General features: G+C 34.9%; 2 protein-coding genes across 3 annotated transcripts; one reads left to right on the top strand and one right to left on the bottom strand.

Moving 5' to 3' along the window:
* The first annotated feature begins 95 nt into the window (after window positions 1-95).
* On the top strand, window positions 96-16,704 carry camk1db (calcium/calmodulin-dependent protein kinase 1Db). Of its 2 annotated transcripts, none has more exons than XM_052598300.1 (11): window positions 96-788; window positions 7,330-7,461; window positions 8,072-8,146; window positions 10,929-11,067; window positions 11,225-11,354; window positions 12,732-12,807; window positions 12,921-13,033; window positions 13,693-13,771; window positions 14,962-15,049; window positions 15,140-15,290; window positions 15,403-16,704. In XM_052598300.1, exons 1-11 carry the CDS (start codon window positions 694-696, stop codon window positions 15,429-15,431), a joined length of 1,107 nt encoding a protein of 368 aa, XP_052454260.1. In that variant the 5' UTR covers window positions 96-693; the 3' UTR covers window positions 15,432-16,704. The 2 variants fall into 2 exon arrangements, with proteins under 2 accessions (XP_052454260.1, XP_052454259.1); XM_052598299.1 differs by having other exon boundaries at window positions 97-788; window positions 15,432-16,704.
* Window positions 16,705-16,717: 13 nt separating this feature from the next.
* On the bottom strand, window positions 16,718-20,137 carry LOC128014615 (unique cartilage matrix-associated protein-like). The gene is made up of 5 exons (XM_052598310.1): window positions 19,980-20,137; window positions 19,784-19,840; window positions 19,610-19,705; window positions 18,223-18,321; window positions 16,718-17,202 (listed from the first exon to the last, which is right to left on the bottom strand). Exons 1-5 carry the CDS (start codon window positions 20,035-20,037, stop codon window positions 17,105-17,107), a joined length of 408 nt encoding a protein of 135 aa, XP_052454270.1. The 5' UTR covers window positions 20,038-20,137; the 3' UTR covers window positions 16,718-17,104.
* Window positions 20,138-23,861: the final 3,724 nt, after the last annotated feature.

Below are 23,861 nucleotides of genomic sequence, written 5' to 3'. Positions count from 1 at the left end.
TTTTAATAGCCAAATCATCGTTTGCATATTTAAGCACACTATTTCAGAGAACTCCTAGTACTCTAAACCAAAACAACTGTCTTAATGAACGGTGGTAATTCAAGATAAGTATGGTGATGTCTTGTTTGTAAAATTGTACCCTATTCACCAGTAGTGTCTTGCATTATTCTTGGCTGTGTTAGTGTGTGCTGTTTATTGAAACACTTCCAGAGTTTGCATGGCTAAGGATGAATGCAGTATTACTCTTGATGCATCAGGTGTACCGTTCCTGACGCAGTGTGCTCAGCCGTCTGCTGTCATCCCTCACACGCCTTCACCGGGTATTTACCGGGCAACAGTTGCATCATTTGTCAACCGCAGCGGTACAGCAGCCCTACTTCGCAATACCTCGAGAACACGGAATCACGCATTTGCGCGCGCGCTACACGTTCTGTTGGTTCAGCTCGAGCGCGGTGAGTCAGTGAGGCGGGACTGGATTAGTCTGTGCGCTGGTCAGTGCTCGCTCTGTTAACGGTACTGTAACCGGGTGGTATGAAACGGAATGCGGGCAACAATTAAAGCCGGTCACACAGTCACAGAGACCGACACTCGCGTTCGCGGCTCTATCCGTTTGTGTTTAGTGCTTCCTGTAAGGCTGGAAAGATTGCCGCGTTAAGAAGGTTATTCGGAGGCAGCGCTCACCCTGGAAGCACCATGGCCAGGGGAAGCGAAGAATCTGTGAATGGATCGTGGAAAAAGCAAGTGGATGACATCAGGAAGATATTTGAGTTCAAGGAAATCCTCGGGACGTGAGTATGAATGATGCTTTGACATTGTGATCTCCATATTTCAGAGAGTCAATATTCCTCCAGTTTGCGTTCTCAAAGTTTGACCTGTGAGAATATTAATGTTACAGACAGGTGAAATAATTAACTTTATCATCACATCAATCACACATTTTCTGGGTAATACATGGCTCAAAAAGTGAAAGCTTATTTTCTGGATCAGTGACTCGAGAAAAGGTTGCGTTTTTGTGCCTCATGAATATAACGTTATGTGTAATGTCAGGACACTCATTTGCATATGTATATATAGCCTATGAAAATAAAAGCTGGTATAGACTATGGTATTTAGCCTACTCTACTTATAGGCATATATCATTTTTTCAGACGTTAATAGAATCTATCTCAAGAAATCGATCATAATTAAAAATATAATGTGTGTGTATGTATCTGTGTGTGTGTATATATATATATATATATATATATATATATATATATATATATATATTTGTCAGTCAATCCTGCCACAATTTTATACAGTAAATAATTGCTGACAACTGGATTAGTTTTTTTTTGTTTTTTGGCAAAAAATAAAATAAAATTGGATTTTTTTTTTTTAAACATCAGCATTAAATATTTTTTCTAATAACACTTTATGTTCCACAGATGCTTATACTATTCATTGAGATGTTATTAAACCGGTTGAGAAAAAAAAAGACTTGAATTTGCATCCCCCAGGTATCCATCAACCCTGTTACCATCATAAATAATTATTCAAATGAAATGTAATTCAATACATTTTAAAATAAAACTATCATGTTATAATAATAAAAAAAAAATCCTACTAGTGATTAAAAATCCTACCTTTTTTAAAATCACTATCTTACATTTTGTAGGGTTTGTCAGTCAACCCTGTTACCATGGTTTGTACAGTAAGCAAATCAGTTACTGACAGCTGGTTGTTTGTAACAATATCAGCTTCTTCTTCTAATAAACACTTTTTGTTTCTTGAGCGCAGGACTAGTAATAGCCAATGGACTGTAAAACTGTCAACCCTGTGACTAAGGTGAAAGTTTATCCTAGCATTCCCTTATTTGTTCATATAAACTGCAGAGTTGCATATTAAACCAGACATATAATAAGGTGTTTTGGTGTGGGCAATGTGGTCTGTATCAATGCATAATATGTATGCATTTTAAATCCATACTTAACCTACTTGGCATAGCGGGTTTTAATGTGTAGGCCTTGTTCTGTCACTTTTAATATCCCACATCCGGCAACATGGCCTTATGTTGTCATGAACAACTGTTCCTCTTTTTGTTGTAGAAGCAATGAAATACAGGTTCACTGGGTTTTCCCTAGTAATACCTTGAAATAGACCAAGAGAAGTCTATTTATATGGTGTACAGGGACCATAAACAGGACAGGTATTTTTATGTCCCTTAGAGAGTGAAACATTTTTTCATCTTTCACCATTTGTGATTATTATTTATTCCTTTTTTTTTATCTTTTTTTAATACTTGTCCTGTAAATTTGTGGTAGTCCCTTAGCTGACACGTTCAGCACCATTGTAAAATGAACTATGTATAATTTTCTAGATAGTTAATCAGGAATTGATTGCATTGCATCTGTGCTATATCATATTCTTCTACCATTCTTGTACTTAATTAAATTAAATTTATATATATATATATTTATATATATATATATATTTGTTTCAATTTATTGTCTTTTTTAAAGATTATAAGGCACAGAATTATGATACCTCAAGTATTTTTTTTATTACTTTTGTTGTTGTTGTTTTGTTTTGTTTTATATTTAATATAAGTTTTCAATCTAGTACCTTTTCCAAACATCTAAAGATAATATGTGTTTAAGACAGATGATTTTGGTCAGGTCAGGCATAAATCATACCTCAAATATCTTTTATTTTTTTATTAATTTAATATATTTCTATCTAAGGCAGATTAGCGCAAATGTTTAATTTGTTAATTTAATTTATTTCTTTATAAGGCAGATTAGCTCAAATATTTATTTTATTTTATTTTTTATTTCCTTTCATTTAAAAAAAAAATATTTAGTTCATTTTCCAAACATCTGAAGATAATATGTGTAGTCAGATGAGGATGCTTTTTGCATTATGTAACATTTTTTACAATCGCACACCACATATGCCCACTGTTTGACTTATTTGACTGCAGAAGAGGGGAAAGGATACACAGTTTCCAGGTTTTCTGTTTCTCAAGTCTCGCTCTTTGCATGTCCAGATTATAATAGTTTTTTATTGTGTTGTGCACAATATGCCATTTTCCCCCATCATTCCAGTCATTTGAGTTCTTCTGATTTCAAAGGTGATGGTGATTATGTAGCAATGGCCATACATCATCACCAACAGCATGAAGTACACCCCAAGTTGTAATTCTGCTCCTGGAGAAGACCCGCTTCCTGCAGAGTTTATCTTAACAAGCTAATTGAGGTCTTCAGGACTATACTTGAAAAATCTGTAGCAGGAGTATTGGAGCTCAAACTAACGGTGCAGTAGGTCCTACGTTTGACTTACTTCACGACTATCAAAAAAGTATATTCTATATAGTATGAATATAGGTAGTATACATGAAATCCTCTCCCGTGGCCTCATGGGATAGTAAAGTGTCTGCTCTGTCTGCACACTTCAGAAAGTAAGTTTTTCGGGGACTTACTGTTTTTTGAATACTATGAATTCAGACATACTATAATTTTGGTATACCGCTTTTGTTGTTGTTTTTGTTTATTTTATTTTGCATGCTATGTAGTAGGGAAGTCTTTGATTTCGGGAATTCTGAATATCAAAGTGATTTCTGAAGGATAATATGACACTGAAGTCTGTAGTGATGCTGAAAATTCAGCTTTGAATCACTGGAATAAATTAGATTGTAAAATATATTCAAATAGAAAACAGTTATTTGAAATTGTAATAATATTTCAAAATATTATGTTTTTTATTTTTTTATATATACTGTATTTAGATTAAATAAATGCAGCCTCGGTGAGCATAAGAAACTTATTTCAAAATCATTTAAAAGATCTTAGACTCCACATTTTTGAATGGTAGTTTATACATTTAATATAGTCTAATATAGAAATTGAATTCCATTTGGTAGTAGATGTTAAAAGCTGTTGTAATGATGTGTGCTACACTTGACCAAGAACAAGCATCAATCTAGAACATGTTTTACTTGGATTATCTCTCTAGGATTTCCCATCCTGAAGATGACATAACAGATTCTCTAATACACCTTACACAACATTTTCCAGACGCAGCTTTCAGACGCACTAAACTGAAAACAGCTCTCAGACATGTTTGTTAAAAAATAAATTCTTAGAAATCATAGAATTCAGCATGAAGATTTATAGTATTTCTATAATAATAATGTACCAAGTTCCTAAAGCACCTGTAATCTTTTTACAATTAGATTACTTTGGCAGAAAAGTTGTTTATTCTTCGTATTATTATTCATATTAAATTACATTAGTTATTATATATATGTGCCTTTTATCATATCAGCTTTGCTAAAACTATTATATTATATATTCTGTAATGGGATGGAATCTGCATGAAAGCATGTTGTGGATTTATACAAAGACAGTGACACCTGTTGTTTTGGTTGTATGACTTTGGTCGCATTTTATTTCTTGTCAGAAATAGCTCAGACTTTCCTACACACAGTAAGTCAACAAAAACCTACACAAAATCTCCACCCATCCACACAGTCTCTATTGTTCAAACTCTGTTTGTAGCGCTTTAGGCATTTCTAAATGAGAAAATACCATAAGTGTAGTGTTAATCTGTTAATTTTAGATTAATCCCGTCGTAATCCTGTTACCTTTCAAGTGGAGGTGCCAGTTTTCCTGAATTCACCTCAGGTCGTGGTCGCGCAAGTTCAGCATGTAATTGCTGAAATGACAAATTGACGTTCCCTTACATCCCATAATATGTGATTACACCCACATCCCAAATGCTTATATATAGAGTTATAAAATTGACATTTTCTTGAGAAATTCACCATTAACATTGAGGTCATGGACCACAGAGTCATGATATATAAAGACTAGTTCCTCGTTGAGCGTAATAGGCAAACATATGCATGCTTTCCAGAGAAGAGCTTTGTTGCAAATATACTGTCAGGTGCATGTCAAGGAACACAAAGCACATAAAGGGCAGTGGATGTGGGTAAACGGTCATGCTTTCGTAGCCTTTACCTCAAGGTGTGACACACATGGCTTTTCTGAGTTTACACTTCCTGTGGCTTTGATGATTTCCTCTGCTGTTGGTTTACTGACATCAGGCTGATGGCAAAAATGGAAATAACTAATCTATTGCACTGACTATATACTATATAAATTAGAAATATGTTTATAATTTTTATTTTATTAGGGCCATTTTGGAATTGCATTGTTTTTTAGTTTTGTTTTAGTTTTTTAGACAGCAACATAATTGTAATGTTTCCAGGTTCAGAAATGCAGTAAGGATATGAAAGTGACGTGACATACAGCCAAGTATGGTGACCCATACTCAGAATTGCATTTAACCCATCCAAAGTGCACACACACAGCAGTGAACACACACACACACACACAGCAGTGAACACACCCCCAGAGCAGTGGGCAGCCATTTATGCTGCGGCGCCCGGGGAGCAGTTGGGGGTTCAGTGCCTTGCTCAAATGCACCTCAGTCATGGTATTGCCGTCCCGAGATTCAAACCCACAACCTTAGGGTTAGGAGTCACAGTCTGTAACCACTAGGCTACGACTTCCTCGTTTGCTTAAAACAGTCCATGTCACATCAGTGACTCAACTTCAATTTTGTGAAGCTATTAGAATTTTTTTTTTTTTGCACAAAGAAAACAAAAATGATGACTTTATTCAACAATTATTTTACCCTGAGTCACTGTCTTCCAACATTTAGCATTATCACTGCTTTACCCTAAGCGTAAGCAACAACGCTGATTATGCCGATTATGTCCATGCACACTCTTTCCCTTATGAATGTCAACAATGCATTGATTACGTTCTTGGGTACTCTCCAAAATGGCGGGAAGACATATATATATATATATATATATATATATATATATATTTATATATATATATAATTTTTTTTTTTTTTTTTTTTTTTTTTCTTCATGCATGCTTGTTGACAAGGTGTGTCTGTCACTTTTATTTACTATGTTCTGACTTGGCCCAATAAACAGTCACCTAGCAACCACCCATAACTTTCTAGCAACCACATAGTAATGCAAACCACTCTAAACATCTTAACAACCACCTAGCAACTACCTGCCAACCATCCATAACACTCCAGCACCTTTTTTTTGCACCGGAAAACACCGCTCACGTTGACCTGTGAAAGGTGCCTCAATTACATATGCGTTAAATCTGATGTTTAATGCACTCTGCCAAACCACACGCTGTTGTTTTTCTCCTGGTTTAATCCTTTGCAGAGATGAACGCTGCACCCAATGCAATCTCACACACTTATATGAACACATAGATTACAAAGTACTCAACCTGCTGGGCGCTCTGCCAATGAGTCACCACATTTCTAGCCTCCTGAAGGGCTTACGTTTCAATCGCAAATGAGAGTTGAATTTTACAGTTTAAGAAACAGATGACAAATGCTTAATTTTGGCAAAGCACCAAGCTCTATATTTGGTAAACGGTTCAGGAAACCTTTTGACTGAAATATGGCTTTTGGTTGCAAGCTTTCAGGATTGCGGCGAGTGCTCGTGTTAGTGTTTGTAAATGACTGTGTGTGTGCCGAGGGATTAGAGCGGATTTTCAGTGACCAGTAAAGGCTTAGCTGCAAGCCACGGTGGTCAACTGATTACACATAGTGCATATGATACAACATCCCTACAGAATCACAGCAGACATGAATGTCTGCGTAAAGCTTTAAACAAATATTTGTACGGACAGAAGTACAGACATTTGAAGTGGGTCTTTAGTATTTGAAATTATGTTACTGTCCGTCTACTGTTTTTTATTTTATTTAGTTGTATGCTTCCGTCCCTTTATAGGGTGTCTGAAGCACTGTTATTTTATTTTATTTATTTTTTATTTTGTTTTGTTTTGTTTTATTTTGTGTTTGGTTAGTTTGTTTGAGTTTAGTTCTGTCCCTTTGTAGGCTGTCTAAAAACAACATTTTTTATGCTTCTGCCTCTTTGTAGTCTTTCTAAAACATTTTTTATTTGTTTATTTTGATTTTCTCTTTGTAGCCTTTCTAAAGGCCTGCCCCACAACTGCTTTATTTTATTTTAGGCAGTCTTGTTTTATTGTATGTTTAATTGTATTATTATTTTATGTTTTATTTTATTTTGTTATATTTAATTCCGGCTAACTAAAGCTAATTTATTTATAATAATAATAATATATATATTTTTTTATTAAATTGTCATTGTTGTTACACCTTACTATATATGCTGCTTACCTTGCAAGCACCTTATTTTTTCTCTGTCCTTTCTCTGTATTCCCAAAAATCTCCAAACACTATTTTACACCTAGCCTTTCTTTCATGCTTTTTATTTTCCAGTGGGGCGTTTTCTGAGGTGGTCCTGGCCCAAGAGAAGGCCACAGGAGAGATGTATGCGGTGAAATGCATTCCAAAAAAAGCACTAAGAGGAAAAGAGAGCGGAATAGAAAACGAGATTGCAGTGCTGAGGAAGTAAGTATTCTAAAAGCTCCCAGAAAAGGCTTAAAATAACAAACCCGACGCCCATTACATGCTTTACCCAAGTTCCTCAGCTACAGACAGAAACACTGAAGTTCAAAGGAAGCTGTTAGTGGGAGTTTGAGCTTTTCTCCACAGAGCAAGAGAGATGACTCAGACTTTATGACACGCCCCTTACAGCCTCCTACCTTTACTGACTCCTACCTGTCCCTGTCAAAAGCGTCGGAAGCATTTTTAAGACTGTACAAATGATTCATGTGGCCTCCGTCGCAGACCTCTCTATTCACTGCACGTTGAGGCCGAGCGAAGGTCCGCGGTTGTCATGGTAAAACGTTGGTGAGTAAAAACGCTGCAGCTTGCAGCTGGATTGGAGACGCAGTGGCCAGAAAGATTGAATCTTTGTCTAGCGAGTTACATTTGGGAATTTATTTTGTTTTCATCATCTGCATGAATAAAATAGCTTAATAGCTCAACGTACCAGCCCAAGAACGTATGTGGTGGTGTACAGGGAACGAACTTGTGCCATCCATAACAAAGCCTTCATAATCCACTCATGTGCGGCTCCACTCTGTAATTGATCAAATATTTCATCTGTTCTTTTCAGGGTCAAGCATGAGAACATTGTGGCACTGGAAGACATTTACGAGAGCCCCTCTCATTTGTATCTTATTATGCAACTGTGAGTAGAATCTGTTTGCTTCTTCAATTAATGCTTTAAGTCTGCAGAGTTTCTGAAAGGGAGCCAAACGATGTGAAGCAGGTTTGCTAGATGGAAAGCTTGAAACACTTAAGAAGTAATCTGTTCTTGTTGTGTGACTGTTGAGTTCCTTTTAATTGCAGTCCAGGATATACTTCTTCCTGTCATTTCAATTCACATTCCCATTCAACGTCCAGTGGGGCGTCCAAATCATGACTTGAAAGGAAGCCAATTCTTATTTTTGATCATTTTTTTGATCTGAACAACTGATGATTTCCCCAATCTACATCCATAATCTGTAGGTTGACATGAGAAACATTAGAATTTTTTGTTTTTGAACCCAGATTTAAATATGGGGTTTATTTTATTTTATTATTTGCTATTTGCATTTGAATTGGGTTTTCTTTTTTGTTTTGCTGTGTTTTTTTGTGAGTTTTTTCCCCCTTTGATTTGTTTAATTTTCTTCACATATCATATTTCTTCACATCACATATTAATGCATATATTTTAACAATGAGTTTTAATTTAATTTAATTGTATAATTTAATTTAATTTTATGGTTTGCTACTTGTTGAATTGAATCATCTTCAATCAATCAATTATTTATTTTTTTGTGTTTTTTGTTTTTGTTTTGCTGTATTTTCTGGGTGTTTTTTTACCCTTTGATTTGGTTTGTTTTGCTTTGCTTTTTTTTGCTTTTCGGCCAGTAAACAAATACTTAACCCCCTAAAAAAATATATTTTATTTTATTTTATTTTATTTGCTGCTTGTTGAAATTAAATTAATAATGTTTTTTGTTTTGATTTGCATTGTTATTGTTCTTTTGGCGTTGGGTGTTTTTTTTTTTTTTGGGGGGGGGGGGTGTTCCTTTGTCTTGGTTTGCTCTTTAGTGTTTTTATGTTTTGCTTTTGGATTTGTTTTGTTTTTAATGCTGCTTATTGACTGAAGGTGTGCTATTACTTTTATAAACAATCAAATTTGCTATATTCTGACTTGAAAATATTTCAGGTCTTTTATTGTTTTAATACTGATGATTGTGGCATACAGCTCATGAAAACCCAAAATGCCTGTCTCAAAAAATGAGCATATTTCATGCGACCAATAAAAGAAAAGTGTTTTTAATCCAAAAAAAAGGTCAACCTTCAAATAATTATGTTCAGTTATGCACTCAATACTTGGTCAGGAATCCTTTTGCAGAAATGACTGCTTCAATGCGGCGTGGTATGGAGGCAATCAGCCTGTGGCTCTGCTGAGGTGTTATGGAGGCCCAGGATGCTTCGATAGCGGCCTTAAGCTCATCCAGAGTGTTGGGTCTTGTGTCTCTCAACTTTCTCTTCACAATATCCCACAGATTCTCTATGGGGTTCAGGTCAGGAGAGTTGGCAGGCCAATTGAGCAAAGTAATACCATGGTCAGTAAACCATTTAGCAGTGGTTTTGGCACTGTGAGCAGGTGCCAGGTCGTGCTGAAAAACGAAATCTTCATCTCCATAAAGCTTTTCAGCAGATGGAAGCATGAAGTGCTCCAAAATCTCCTAATAGCTAGCTGCATTGACCCTGCCCTTGATAAAACACAGTGGACCAACACCAACAGCTGACATGGCACCCCAGACCATCACTGACTGTGGGTACTTGACACTGGATTTTTCCTTCTCCCCAGTCTTCCTCCAGACTCTGGCACCTTGATTTCCGAATGACATGCAAAATTTGCTTTCATCCGAAAAAAGTACTGTGGACCATTGAGCAACAGTCCAGTGCTGCTTCTCTGTAGCCCATTTCCTGCACACGCCTGTGCACGGTGGCTCTGGATGTTTCTACTCCAGACTCAGTCCACTGCTTCAGCAGGTCCTCCAAGGTCTGGAATCAGTCCTTCTCCACAATCTTCCTCAGGGTCCGGTCACCTCTTCTCGTTGTGCAGCGTTTTTTGCCACACTTTTTCCTTCCCACAGACTTCCCACTGAGGTGCCTTGATACAGCACTCTGGGAACAGCCTATTTGTTCAGAAATTTCTTTCTGTGTCTTACCCTCTCGCTTGAGGGTGTCAATGATGGCCTTCTGGACAGCAGTCAGGTCGGAAGTCTTACCCATGATTGCGGTTTTGAGTAATGAACCAGGCTGGGAGTTTTTAAAAGCCTCAGGAATCTTTTGCAGGTGATTAGAGTTAATTAGTTGATTCAGATGATGAGGTTAATAGCTCGTTTAGAGAACCTTTTCATGATATGCTCATTTTTTGAGATAGGAATTTTGGGTTTTCATGAGCTGTATGCCAAAATCATCAGTATTAAAACAATAAAAGACCTGAAATATTTCAGTTGGTGTGCAATTAATCTAAAATATATGAAAGTTAAATTTTTATCATTACATTATGGAAAATAATGAACTTTATCACAATATGCTAATTTTTTTAGAAGGACCTGTATTTATCCACATATTTTAACCACTCTTTTATTTTTTTCATTTTTTTTTTCATTTAATTTCATTGGGTTTTTTTTTTACTATAATGTTAATGATTTTTTTATTTTACAAAGTGAATACAAAAGTTATAATGAAGTTTAAAACATACTGTTCAAAAGTTTGATTGTCAGTATATTTTCTTTGTAAGAAATTAAATCTTTTATTCATCAAGGATGCATTCGATTTTAGTGACAGTAATCAGTAATATATATATATATATATACCTGCATGTAATTTTGAATTTCATAACTAACTATAATATGTTATTAATAAAATATCTGTTTAAAAACCGATTTCTTTTATTTCTTTAGTGTCTCAGGTGGGGAGTTGTTTGATCGTATCGTAGAGAGGGGTTTCTACACAGAGCAGGATGCCAGCGCTTTAATCAAGCAGGTGGTGGATGCGGTTAACTACCTGCATTCACTGGGGATAGTCCACCGGGACCTGAAGGTGATGATTTCCTTCACACCAACACGAACCAATATACTTACACTAAACAGTAAATAGGAAGCTGGAACAGCACTGCGATCAATCACTTCCACTTAAGTGCAAAAAAAGAAGTATGTGACTTTTTAACCTTACCACCTTCTCTCTCATCTCCTGACAGCCAGAGAATCTGCTCTATTATAACCCCCATGAAGAATCCAAGATTATGATAAGTGATTTTGGGCTGTCCAAGATGGAGGGCGCAGCCAATGACATCATGTCCACAGCCTGTGGGACGCCTGGATATGTGGGTAGGGCTGTCGATCCACTAAATATATATATATATATGTGTGTGTGTGTGTGTGTGTGTGTGTGTTATTCTGCACCCAATCAAATTTTCTTGGTAAAAAACTTCTAATTGGTAAATGGTAAGTTTCTTTATATGGTGAAAAACGAACAGATCTATACTGTTACAGTAAAATACTGTTAAATATACAGTTTTTTAAAAAGTGAGCTTAAGGTACAGTCTTCTACTGTAACTGTACATTGAAAAACCATAAACTGACATTCCTAGAGTTCTCTGTGACAGCTCACATTTGATGGTTGTTCGCTGATTTTTCCGATCAGATATTTTCTTTACCACCTGTGTTTGTAAAGTATTTGTCATTATATTGTAAAGGTATATATATATATATATATATATTACAATTTCTGTGCAAATTGTATACTATGAAGTGATAATGTGCACTTGTCTGTCAAGTTCAAAAAAAGCACAAAATACTGTAGTCTAGATGGAAATAGGGGTCCACGCACACCCCCCGGCTTTTTTATGCCACCTGATTTTTTTTAAATCCTTAAAGTGTCTATTTTCATAATCTGCCAGGTGCCAAGCTGAAATAATGTCCCAAAGGGTTCTTTTTTAACCCATTGCTGCACCCAACCGGAACCCGAAAAATCTAAAAGTGAAATAGAAAGTGGCATAACATTAAAAGTAAACAAGATACAGAGACAAATGAACACATTTTCCCATACAATTGTGACCCCAGGAATTTAATGGAATGGTTATTTTTGACATTTGACAACATATTGACCTTAGTTCTGGACAAAAATAGCAAAAAATGGCCAAAGATGTGTAGAGGATCAACTATTTTTTCGTTTTCTCAATCGCATAGGGTGATTTTATTTTTTTCCCCACAACATATTATTTCTTTATCATCCAAGTGTCTATTATAAGATTAAATCAGGTACCAAGCTGAAATAGTGTCCCAAAGGGTTCTTTTTTAACCCTTTGCTGAACCCGACCGGAACCCGAAAAATCTAAAAGTGAAATAGAAAGTGGCATAACATTAGAAGTAAACAACATACAGAGACAAATTAAGATAAGATTAAATTGGGTACTAAGCTGAAATAATCTCCAAAATGCTTGATTTTTAACCCTTTGCACCAAACATCTTGCAGTTCTTGACCTTTTTCTTACGATTGCGAGTTTATACCTTGTAATTCTGACTTTTTTTTTTAATTGTGAGATAAAAAAACAAATTGCAAGTATCTTTTTATTTTTATTACATGACAGAAAAAAAAGCTTCATAGACATGAGCTGATCTAAATGATGATTAAGTTTGTTTTGGGGTCAATTATCCTTACACTTGAATAATTTCATTTGTTTTCTCTGTCATTGAATACTTCAGCTCCTGAGGTGTTAGCGCAGAAACCTTACAGCAAAGCTGTGGACTGCTGGTCTATAGGAGTGATTGCTTACATCTTGTGAGTGTTTTTAACCCCATATGAAACGCACTTGGCTGCGTTCCATTTTTACAGTCATTATTTTGAAAAGAAGTTTAAAATCCTGACCACTTTTGAATCCTCGACCTCCGCAGGCTGTGTGGATACCCTCCGTTTTATGATGAGAATGACTCCAAACTGTTTGAGCAAATACTGAGGGCAGAATACGAGTTCGATTCCCCGTATTGGGATGATATTTCTGATTCAGGTGTGTATAAAATTGGAAATCACTTTGAAATGAATCATATATCAAACAGACCTCATTTACTCATGTCATTCCAGATCACAAAAGAAGATCTTTTGGAGAACGTTGGTGACTCATTGGGTCCCATTGACTTCCATAGTATTTTTGTCTATACAATGGAAGTCTATGGGACTATTTAGTTTCTGGATTTTCTTTTTTTTTTTTTTGGGGGGGGGGGGGGGGGGGGGTGATTTATCCCTTTTATGACCCTTAAATGAGATCAACTTTTACATTTTATTCATATCCGCTTCAGTATTGGAGAAAATGACACCCTTCTTCACCTCTTTTTGTCTCTTCTACCCACTTAAATGCCATCATTAAGTGTGACTTGGCTTTCTTGTGTTTACTTGTCACTGATAGTCACGACTTTATTTTCCCACGAGCAACACTTTAATAAGGGTTTTTCGAAAAGTAATAGCCAAATATAAGTCAGCAGATGAAAAGCATTATATGGCGCTAGGCCATTCGGCATCGGTTTGAAAATAACAACTCGACACCCACACCACAAGCTGTTCCCTGGTGTCTGGGGAAGAGTAGGAGGGTGTCATTTTTTCACAATTAGAACTGCGCCCTTGTGTAACTGATTCAGGTCTCTTTATTTTCCCATTTGTGCTGTTTCATAGCTAAAGACTTCATTAGGAACCTGATGCAGAAAGATCCAGAAAAGAGGTTCACTTGTGAAGAGGCTCTTCGGCATCCGTGGTGAGCGACCGGGAATATAGTCGCATCGCGTTTACATCCTTTCCCATGAAAAACAATGAGGTTTTATTAGTTGCTGCTGGTTTAAGGTTTTAGTTGCTGTCAATAACATTAAGCATAAAGTACATTGAAATGACTGGGAAATAATGGTCCAATCATCCTAAATTATATAATATAATCCTATTATATTATATTATATTATATTATATTATATTATATTATATTATATTATATTATATTATATTATATTATATTATATTATATTATATTATATTATATCAGATTTATTAATATGCATTACGATAATGAGAACTGGGAATGTCAAAATACAAAAAAAGTGTTTTAAAATTTAAATGTAAAATTTAAGATAAAGGTCTAAAAAAGGCCTGTTTTGTATAAATTATGTAAGAATTTATACACAGTTCAAATGTATTTTTAACGGAAGTTAATCGTTTTATTTAGACAAGGAGGCATTAAATTGATCAAAAGTGACAGTAAAGACTTTTATGTAACAAAATGTTTGCATTTCAAATAAATGCTGATCTTTTGAACTTTCAATTCATCACTGAATCCTGAAAAGGCACAAATCAGAGTATTAGAATGATTTATATATATATATATATATATATATATATATATATATATATATATATATATATATATATATATATATATATATATATATATATATATATATATATTAGATACATATTATTATATATTATAAAGGATTACCTTACAAGAACTGAAATTATATTCATCTCATGAGGTTACTGAGCACAGGGTTAGTGTATTAAAACTAAACTGAATAATTAATTTTTTTTTTATCAAAATATTACTTAAAGATTGACTTTTATTTTATCTTTATTTCAGTATTTAATTTGAGCCAGTTGCCAACATTTTTCCTTTTAACTTGATCTACTAAAATAACTAAAAGTAAAATACGAATTAATAAAAAATTATGTAGGCATTTTTTTTTAAGTAATAAAAATTCAACGTAATTAAAATAACCCAAAAAAATGTATAAACAACAAAATGGGAAATGTAAAAATGACACTTATTTCAAATATAAATGAAACTATAATAGTATATTAAAATAACACCGGAGCACAAGTTTTTACGTGATACAGTTATACTCAAGACTCAAGATGATACAACAGAAAGTCCAACCCCTGACTCTCCTCTGATTTCAGGATAGCTGGAGATACTGCGCTCTGTAAGAACATCCACGAATCAGTCAGCCGACAGATGAAGAAGAACTTTGCCAAAGCAAAATGGAGAGTAAGTGACCACTTCCTGTTTCCTCCAAAAATAAATTTTACATTGAACAGCATGAAAGGTGATTTAAACTACTGTTTTCTTCTCTCACAGCAAGCGTTCAATGCTACCGCAGTGATCAGACACATGAAGCGTCTTCAGCTCGGCAGCAGTATGGATTCCTCTCAACGCAGGAAGCAGAATCCAACATCCATGCCAGGGAAGAGTCAGTCGGTCGATGTTTCCTCAGTCCACCGCAGCGATTGTAAGTCTTTCCCTTCGTTTTTCAAGAAACTCATGAGACTTCTGTTGGCCAGCTTGAGTTACTCATCAGCAGTGGTGTGTTGTGTGTTGTATTATGTCGTATTGTCGAACAGCCCTTGAGGAGGGTGTTATCTTTGTCTAGGTTCGTCCATGCAAGCGGCAAACTCTTCCTCGAAGACGCCCGAGCGGCACACGCGGCCATCCACGGTCACTACCATCATCACTGGCTCCAAATGACATCACTTCCTGTCAGACTCTTCCACTTTGTGGAAAGACGTGTTTTCTTCTATGTAACGGTAACTTCCATTGTCCACCGTCGCCCAATCAAACCAGTTTTCCTTTCTGGAAAGCCAGTGGAGTGCCAGACTGAATCCAAACTAGTGGCCGGTGGGAATTTCAGGGGGCTGTTTTATGCGGCTGTTGAATGGAGATTACAAACCTTGAGATGAAGAACATCTGCTCTGAGATTTAATAGAAGATTAAAAAAAAGGTGTAGATAAAACGATTTCCATTCAGTAAAGAGTTCTCGTAACGTTTTGCTGCTTTATTTCAACCTGTCGCGGGTTTGAAGAACCAAACGATAAAAGAAGTTGATGTAGTAAATTCACGCTTTAAACCAATAGCCACGTTTATTGTCATCCAAAACGTATAAACTTGAAATTCGGTCCTTGATGCCTCTCATGGCATTTATTAATGAGAGAATGAAGCATGTGGATGTTGTATGAACAGAGACGTGTTTAATGTTTTTATCAGCAATCAGTGATTTGTGTCAAATGTTTCTGAAGGTATACATTGATGGTGGAAGAAGAGCTCTATTTTGTGTATGTTTGTAAGCTTTGCTTTTTTTTAAAATGACGTTTGGTCACACTTTACATTGCAGTGATTATGTTGCATTGTAAATTCAGGTATTTATTGCGATTGCCACTTACTATTAATAGGACATTATTATTATTATCATCAAATATATGTAATATAGACACTGTAATGTAAACGGTTACCATAATTTTGTGCTTTCAATTGTGGCTAATGATGAGATTGATAAACGCTTGACCAATAACGTGTTTGTTTTATCAAAAGTACCAGCTCCAGTGACCAGTGATCTTGTGTTTCAGTGAAGCGAAAGCGACTCACATTTCACACATCGGCCAGTCTTCACATGCAAACATCGCGGTTTTCCAGTTAAATTTGAGGCTGTTTTGGTATGATGTGTCGACTGTTTCTGCTCTAAATCTTGCGTGTCATCCTGGTCTTCGTACCAGCTCTCTGAATTTAGCAGCTGAGTGCTGGTTCTTCTCATTCAGGTCGCAGAAATGTTGTAAGCAGTGTTTTCTCTTTAGTAGATTTGTTCTGTGGTGAGTGTTTTTCGGTGCGTGTATGGTTTCAAATTTTCATTAAAGACAGAGATGATTCCAGAATTATTGTTGACTTGTCGTGTTTCAACCTAAAGTAGCTGTTACGAACATGAAATGTAACACTTTACATCATCCCAGCACAAAATGAATACATATTCACTTTGAAATTAAGAATTAATAATCATTAAATTACTTGTGTGTGACGAAATGTACAATACATTGCAATAAAAATAAAGTTTAGTCATACAGTAAGGGTTAAGAAAGCCTACATATGAATAAATGTACATCTTTTTTAAGAACTATGATACATGGATTACATACGTTCTGCATGCATGAATACACATATAAGGCTACGTTCATTTGCGCTATTGTGTGCATGTTTACTGCAGACATTCTGCCCAAACACCTTCACAGAAATCTACTGTAAAGCTGTCCACCCGTTCTGTCGTAGTTCTCCAGAGTTTTACACCGTGTGTCGGTTGTACTCGTAAGATGGGTCGAGGCCGTCGTAGTGAAACTCTCTCCACTGCTCTGTCTTCTCTCTGGTGCGCTCGTCTTGCTCTGGAGGAGAGTAAAAATGCAGGAATTTGAGCTTTAACTATGTATTCAGATGATTACACATATTCCTTCATGGTACCAGATATAATATTTGAGGAATTGTGTAGATATGTGATGCTATGCTGCACTAACATGACCATGTGCATTATTGGCATGTATAGCTACTGTAGTCTACAGACATGTAGACATACATATTTAAATATAGCTTTATTACATGCTATTAGTTTTGTATTGTCATTATTGATAAATTCCATATATTTGTATATCAGGCAATTTCTCTCTCATTGCAATGACATTTGTTGTATTATATAGGCGTGGTGTATTTATTTTTTTCTGTAGGGTCTATTTTGAAAAGTATATGCAAGACATTAAAACAATATAACAGTAAATATCAGATTTTTTCAAATGAAACTAACCAATATTTCTATAATTTTCTTTTTTTAAAATAATGAAATTGTGAAATACGGCATGGAATGTTGCAACTAATAAATGAACAATACAATGCAAACACAAGCAAATAAAGTAAATAAGGTGTTAAATAAAGGTGTTTATTAAATACATGAGAAACCACCTGAAATTATAAATGCCTTAAAATTAAAAACCTAATGAAATACGAAGTTAAATGCATCTTGAAATAAAATGTGACAATATGAAACAAATCTATCACAAAATATTCAAATATTATTTATATATATATATATATATATATATATATATATATATATATATATATATATATATATATATAATTTGAATATTTTGAATATATATATTTGAATATATATATATTTATTTATTCCTAAACAAAAGTGAGTACATAAACTGTATTTATTTATATCACATGGAATATGAAAAATATTCTGAACTAAGTTTAATTAAAGATTATATATATATATATATATATATATATATATATATATATATATATATATATATATATATATATATAGATATATATAGATATATATAGATATATATATATATCTCCAATATGGCTGTCAGGTGAGTGATTTGAGTTCTCACCATCATTTTCCTCTTCTGCGTAACTCTCAAACTTATTCCTCTGTCCCTCATGATACTCCCTCCTTCTCTCGTCTGCGGCCAGTCTCTGTCTCTGTTCAGCTAATAAGACAACAAAATATGACCGGAAAAAAAAAGATAAGGAAATAAAAAAAGAAGTAAGCTCAAACAACACTGACACAGATATGAAAATGTTCACAAATGATTCAGAACATTTAGCATAGTAAGCAGACCAGTTTTTTCATTTCATCATAGTTTTTATTATACCCTACTTTAACTAAATGCAGTTTATCCTGACTTCATGATATTAAATATAATGTATTTTCTGTTTCACTGTGCTAAATAGTATAAATAAAAAAGGCTGTTTGTTATTACATCATTGTTTGTATTACATAATAGGATCACCTGATTTGCTGTGACAGCAGCAGTGAATTATAAAGCACCAAAGCTGCATACTAATGAATTTTATTTCATTTGAAATCCGAAAGGAGCTATTTATGATTCCACTTGGGATCTTCCACACAAAAGAAAGTCCTCTTGTCCTGATTTTCACCTCACAATTTTAATACAGTCATAATTTCTCCTAGATATGAGTCAAACATAATTTCTGGTGAGCCCATAACCATAAACTAACAATAATCTCAGTCCAGGTCGAAGCCTCAGCAGCAGTAGAGCCCCTCCTCCAGCACTGGCAGGTTTCTCCAGCCTGTCCCGTGGTTCCTGCTATGTGCACAGTCTGCCTTCCTTACATTCCTCAGCTGCCTCAAAAAAGCAGCACCTGCTTGGCCAGCGCTTGCCGTTACTACAAAGCCTCTTTCTTACCGTTTAACACTGGCACGCCTAGCCAAAAAGTCCTAGAAGCCACAAAAGTGATGTGATCGATGAAAATTTATCTTGCAAGACTTCAAATTGTGACTTTTTTTTGTTGTTGTTGTTGTTTATTTAAAAGTTTGTGGTCTGTAAGATTTTTGAAATTATTTGAAAAATACGTCTCTTTTGCTCACTAACACTGCATTTATTTGATAAAAAATACAGTAAAAACTATTATTTTGAAATATAATATTTTAAAATAAAACATTTTTAGTTGAATTTTTTTAAATATTTATTTATTCATAAATTTGAATTTATTTCTGTGATGCAAAGCTGAATTTTTATCAGTTTTATGGCTTTTTTTAGGTGAATAGAATTTTTGATCAGTTCAGTGCATCTTTGCTGAATAAAATAAACAACTCTTTCAAAATCTTATGGTAAACATTTAAATGCTTTATAGTGTTTCTATATTTATATTTTTATTTCATATCATAATTAATATAAAATCCCCATAGTAGCTGACAGTTGCTCAAAGGGTTGCACATGAATTGAGTTTTTACTCAAGCACAAATAGTCTCACCGTTTATCTCATCTTGAGTTTTCACAGCCCTCTTGCCTCGCCGTTTGAAGAAGCTGGAGGCATCTGCCTCTTGCATGAAGACATTGCTCAGTGCACCTTCGGTGAAGAATAACATTAATGAGGCAGAAGAACTCTTGAGAAAGATCTACAGCAACATTGTGAAGTTTTGGTCACCTTTAGGACTGGCTGCCTTCTTATCTGACACAGCGGCACTGTCAGCTCCATGGAACACTGTAACAGAAGACACATGGATGAGGTGAGTCCAAAAGATTTGCCACCCTTTCCAGGGACTATTAGGTCTGTGGTTCCCCACATTGGTAAATCAACACTTCCGTTGGTCAGTAAAGTAAACCACGGTCTGGTTACTCACAGGTGATGACGGACAAAACAACGAGACAGGTGAGAAGAAGAGGTCGAGTCAAGGACATTTTTAGATTTAGCTGAGCAAGAGTAGAGAAAAAGTGTCGGACGTCCTGCCTGAGATTGGGCTTGTGGTCATGAGAGCAGTGAATGGAGGTTGACCAGGAGGGTGAAGGAGGGGTGGAGTCTTGGGAATGTGTTGCTTTTGAGCTGGGGGTGGCACTAGAAAGAAAAGGTGGCAAGGATCGAGCTCTGTGGGATCTCACTTTTTTTTGGTGGCGGGGAGGTTGGGGGGCGGTTTGTATGGCCTAATGATGTTTTTTACTGGCATAACTGCTTTGGGAGTTTATTAATAACACTCTTTTTTACAGGGTTTAACACTTTACAGTAAGGTTCCATTTGTTAACATTAGTTAAATACATTAGTTAACAAACTAACAATGAAAAATACTTGTATTGCATTTATTTAGCTCATTTCATATTAATTACAATGTTTAGTAATACATTATTAAAATCCAACGTTTAATTTGTTGATATTTATTAATGGTTGTAATCTAACATGAACTAACAATAAGCAGTTATATTAAAATATCAAGTTCAAGTTCATTTATTTATATAGCACATTTAAACAGCCGCTAGACATACCAAAGTGCTTTACAGAACATATACAGAAAAAAAAAAAAAAAAAAAAAAAAATATATATATATATATATATATATATATATATATATATATATATATATATATATATATATATATATATATATATATATATATATATGTATATATATATATATATATAAATTAATTGACGTTAACCAGGATGAATTGCTCATTGTTCGTTAATGTTAGTTAATTCATTAATTAATGTAAACGAATGAACCTTATTGTAAAGTGATACCAAAATATGCAAGTTAAGGGCATCTTGTGGCATAATGTTGATTCAAATCATTTTTTATATAATTACATAATTTTTCTTTTTTTAGAATACATTTCTTCCTTTTCAAAAAAGGTTATGTTGGGGAACTTACTTAAAAAGTTATACAATTGTTTCAAACTTTACACAGAAAAGGTTATGTTAACATCTGCATGATGTTGTAGAATCCTAATTGGCATAATCAAAATAATAATAATTTTTATTTACAAAAAAATTTAATTTCAGTAAGGTAGGCACTTACAATTGATTTTTTTTTTTTTTTTTTTTTTGAAGGTTTACATTCAGGAATATGAAATTAATCATTTTAAAAAACCTTATATTACTACAACTCTAAATCAAATCTGATGTTTGGATGCATTATACAAGTACATCATATATTTAATGTTCTCAAACTACAAACTGTTATCTTATTTGATTTCTGATATCAAAGTCTTCATTGTGCCCAAAAACCTTTTTACACTTTACTTGTTTTTTTTTACGTCCAACATCAGAAAATCATATTCCCCCTCATGAAAATATAAACTTTTCAGCAAATAATTTCAAAACATGTTTCTGGCCTCAGAGGTCCAAAATATGTAGAGTGCATTGCACCTGAGAGGTGTTATCCAACACAAGGGGCTCCTCTCATGCCTCATGCCCCAGGCTCGAGCAAACGTCCACAGTTCTGTATTTACTTAGGTTTTGCTTTTTTTTTTTTTTTTTTTTAAGCTGGAGTCTGGCCAATGGCAGGATGCAGTGAATGATGAAATTGTGAGGGCCTCTTTCCGAGAGTCTGGGGCCCGGAGAAACTGACATGTGAGAATATGTTAAGGAGATGTGTATGTATGTGGTTGACTGGATGACAGAGAGAAGACTTTTGAAGAAGCTGCCAGAATGTGTCGCACATGCCTGCTTAAAATATTCCTCACTGTCACCGGACAGTCGTAAACATGCCAAAACTGCTGCCTTTTTCTGTCCCTCAGAGTCAAGGCTGTGTCACTGGATGATCTTTCAAGTTGCTGAATCTATATAGACTTTGTGGAAGCACAGTAAACTTAAAATAGACTTTAAATGGTTATTGAATCTTTGTTGTCAGGGTATTTTGGTCACTGAATGAATAAAAAATGCTAATAACATTTGATGAGGACACATTTTAACAACAACCACAGTCATTCACCGTCTGTCCTGGAGGGAGCGCCGACTGTCTAGATTCACCTGCTTCTTTATTAGAATATGTTATAAATATACATACAGTACAGACCACAAGTTTGGACACACCTTCTCATTGAAAGAGTTTTCTTTATTTTCAAGACTATGAGAATTGTAGAGTCACACTGAAGGCATCAAGGGCTATTTGAGCAAGAAGGAGAGTGATGGGGTGCTGCTCCAGATGACCTGGCCTCCTCCGTCACCGGACCTGAACCCAATCAAGATGGTTTAGGGGTGAGCTGGACCGCAGACAGAAGGCAAAAGGGCCAACAAGTGCTAAGCATCTCTCGGGGAACTCCTTCAAGACTGTTGGAAGACCATTTCAGGTGACTACCTCTTGAAGCTCATCAAGAGAATGCCAAGAGTGTGCAAAGCAGTAATCAAAGCATAAGATGGCTACTTTGAAGAACCTAGAATATGACATATTTTCAGTTGTTTCACACTTTTTTGTTATGTATATAATTCCATATATAATTCCACATGTGTTAATTCATAGTTTTGATGCCTTCAGTGTGAATCTACAATTGTCATAGTCATGAAAATAAAGAAAACTCTTTGAATGAGAAGGTGTGTCCAAACTCTTGGTCTGTACTGTATATATATAAATATAACAACTAAATGATGCAAGATGCATAATTTGGAACATTTGAGGACATTTCGTTGACACAGGGTCATTTTAGTATCATTACTGTTATAGTTTTATTAATGTTTTGAATTAGTTCTTATTTGTAAATTTAGTGAGTTTCGTTCGTTTTACCAATTTTTTGTAATTTGTAAAATGTTTAACATGATTTGGCTTTTCATGCACATCTGAATTCATGTACATCATGTTGAAATGCTGATGAAATGTTTTTGTATTGTAGCTGCACCACAAGCTGAAACATTTGAATGCATCTCTTTGGTCATGAAGGTGAGTGTGTTTGTGACTGATTCATTAAAGAATTTGAATCTGACAGTTATTACCCAAAAATTGTTGCCCCTGAAAAACTACATAAATTCCAAAATAGCAATACTACTGAGAAATTTATATTAAAGTGACATAAAGACAAGGTAATATTTGATACACGTTGGTTTTCGGTTATAATTAGCTTTGATCGACCAAACACTGCAAATTAATAACTTTGCTTAGACATATTATTTGAATTTAATTTATGACAAAAAGTAGAAAAGACTGTTGTGGATATGTGTTATGTCATCAGCACTGCTGTCAGTGTCTTTGCAGAGCTCTCGACTTCTAAAACTCCTGTAAATGGGCATGGGGACATTTTCTGCGTCTTGTGCAATCATGTCAACTTTTGGAATAGTTTGTCTTTCTTCAGCTTCAGGCATCCTTGCATGCATATGACCTGAGAAATCCTGGACGTACTGCTCATTTTGTAGCATTTACACAAACACAGCTACGAAGATACTATGCAAGACGATGCACACGTTCTCAAACATGCATTAAAAAAAAGGAAGCTGTTTAATTTGAGGAGAGAACATTTTAACATGAATTAGCATTCTGTTTTTTCTCTATGTTTGGCTGAGTATGTGTATTCTGCTGCTGGCAATGCCAAAATGTTACTTTCTACAGACTTAAACTGAATCACTCAGTCGGACAGTTTGTTGACTGAAGGATTTTAGTCTTTTTGACAAGCGTTTTATAACACAGAACCTTTGGTGCAGAGATAACATATTCAAACATCACCATGTACTCTGTCTTCTGTGGTAAAGGAGGGGTCCACAGAACGGCCTATGATTGGTCCATTGCGTTTAGTGTGAAGTGATG

Source organism: Carassius gibelio, chromosome B25 (genome assembly GCF_023724105.1).
Source record: "Carassius gibelio isolate Cgi1373 ecotype wild population from Czech Republic chromosome B25, carGib1.2-hapl.c, whole genome shotgun sequence".
NCBI classification, from domain to species: Eukaryota; Metazoa; Chordata; class Actinopteri; order Cypriniformes; family Cyprinidae; genus Carassius; species Carassius gibelio.
Note: the sequence above shows the minus strand (reverse complement) of the source record. Positions and strands in the feature narration are given on the sequence as shown.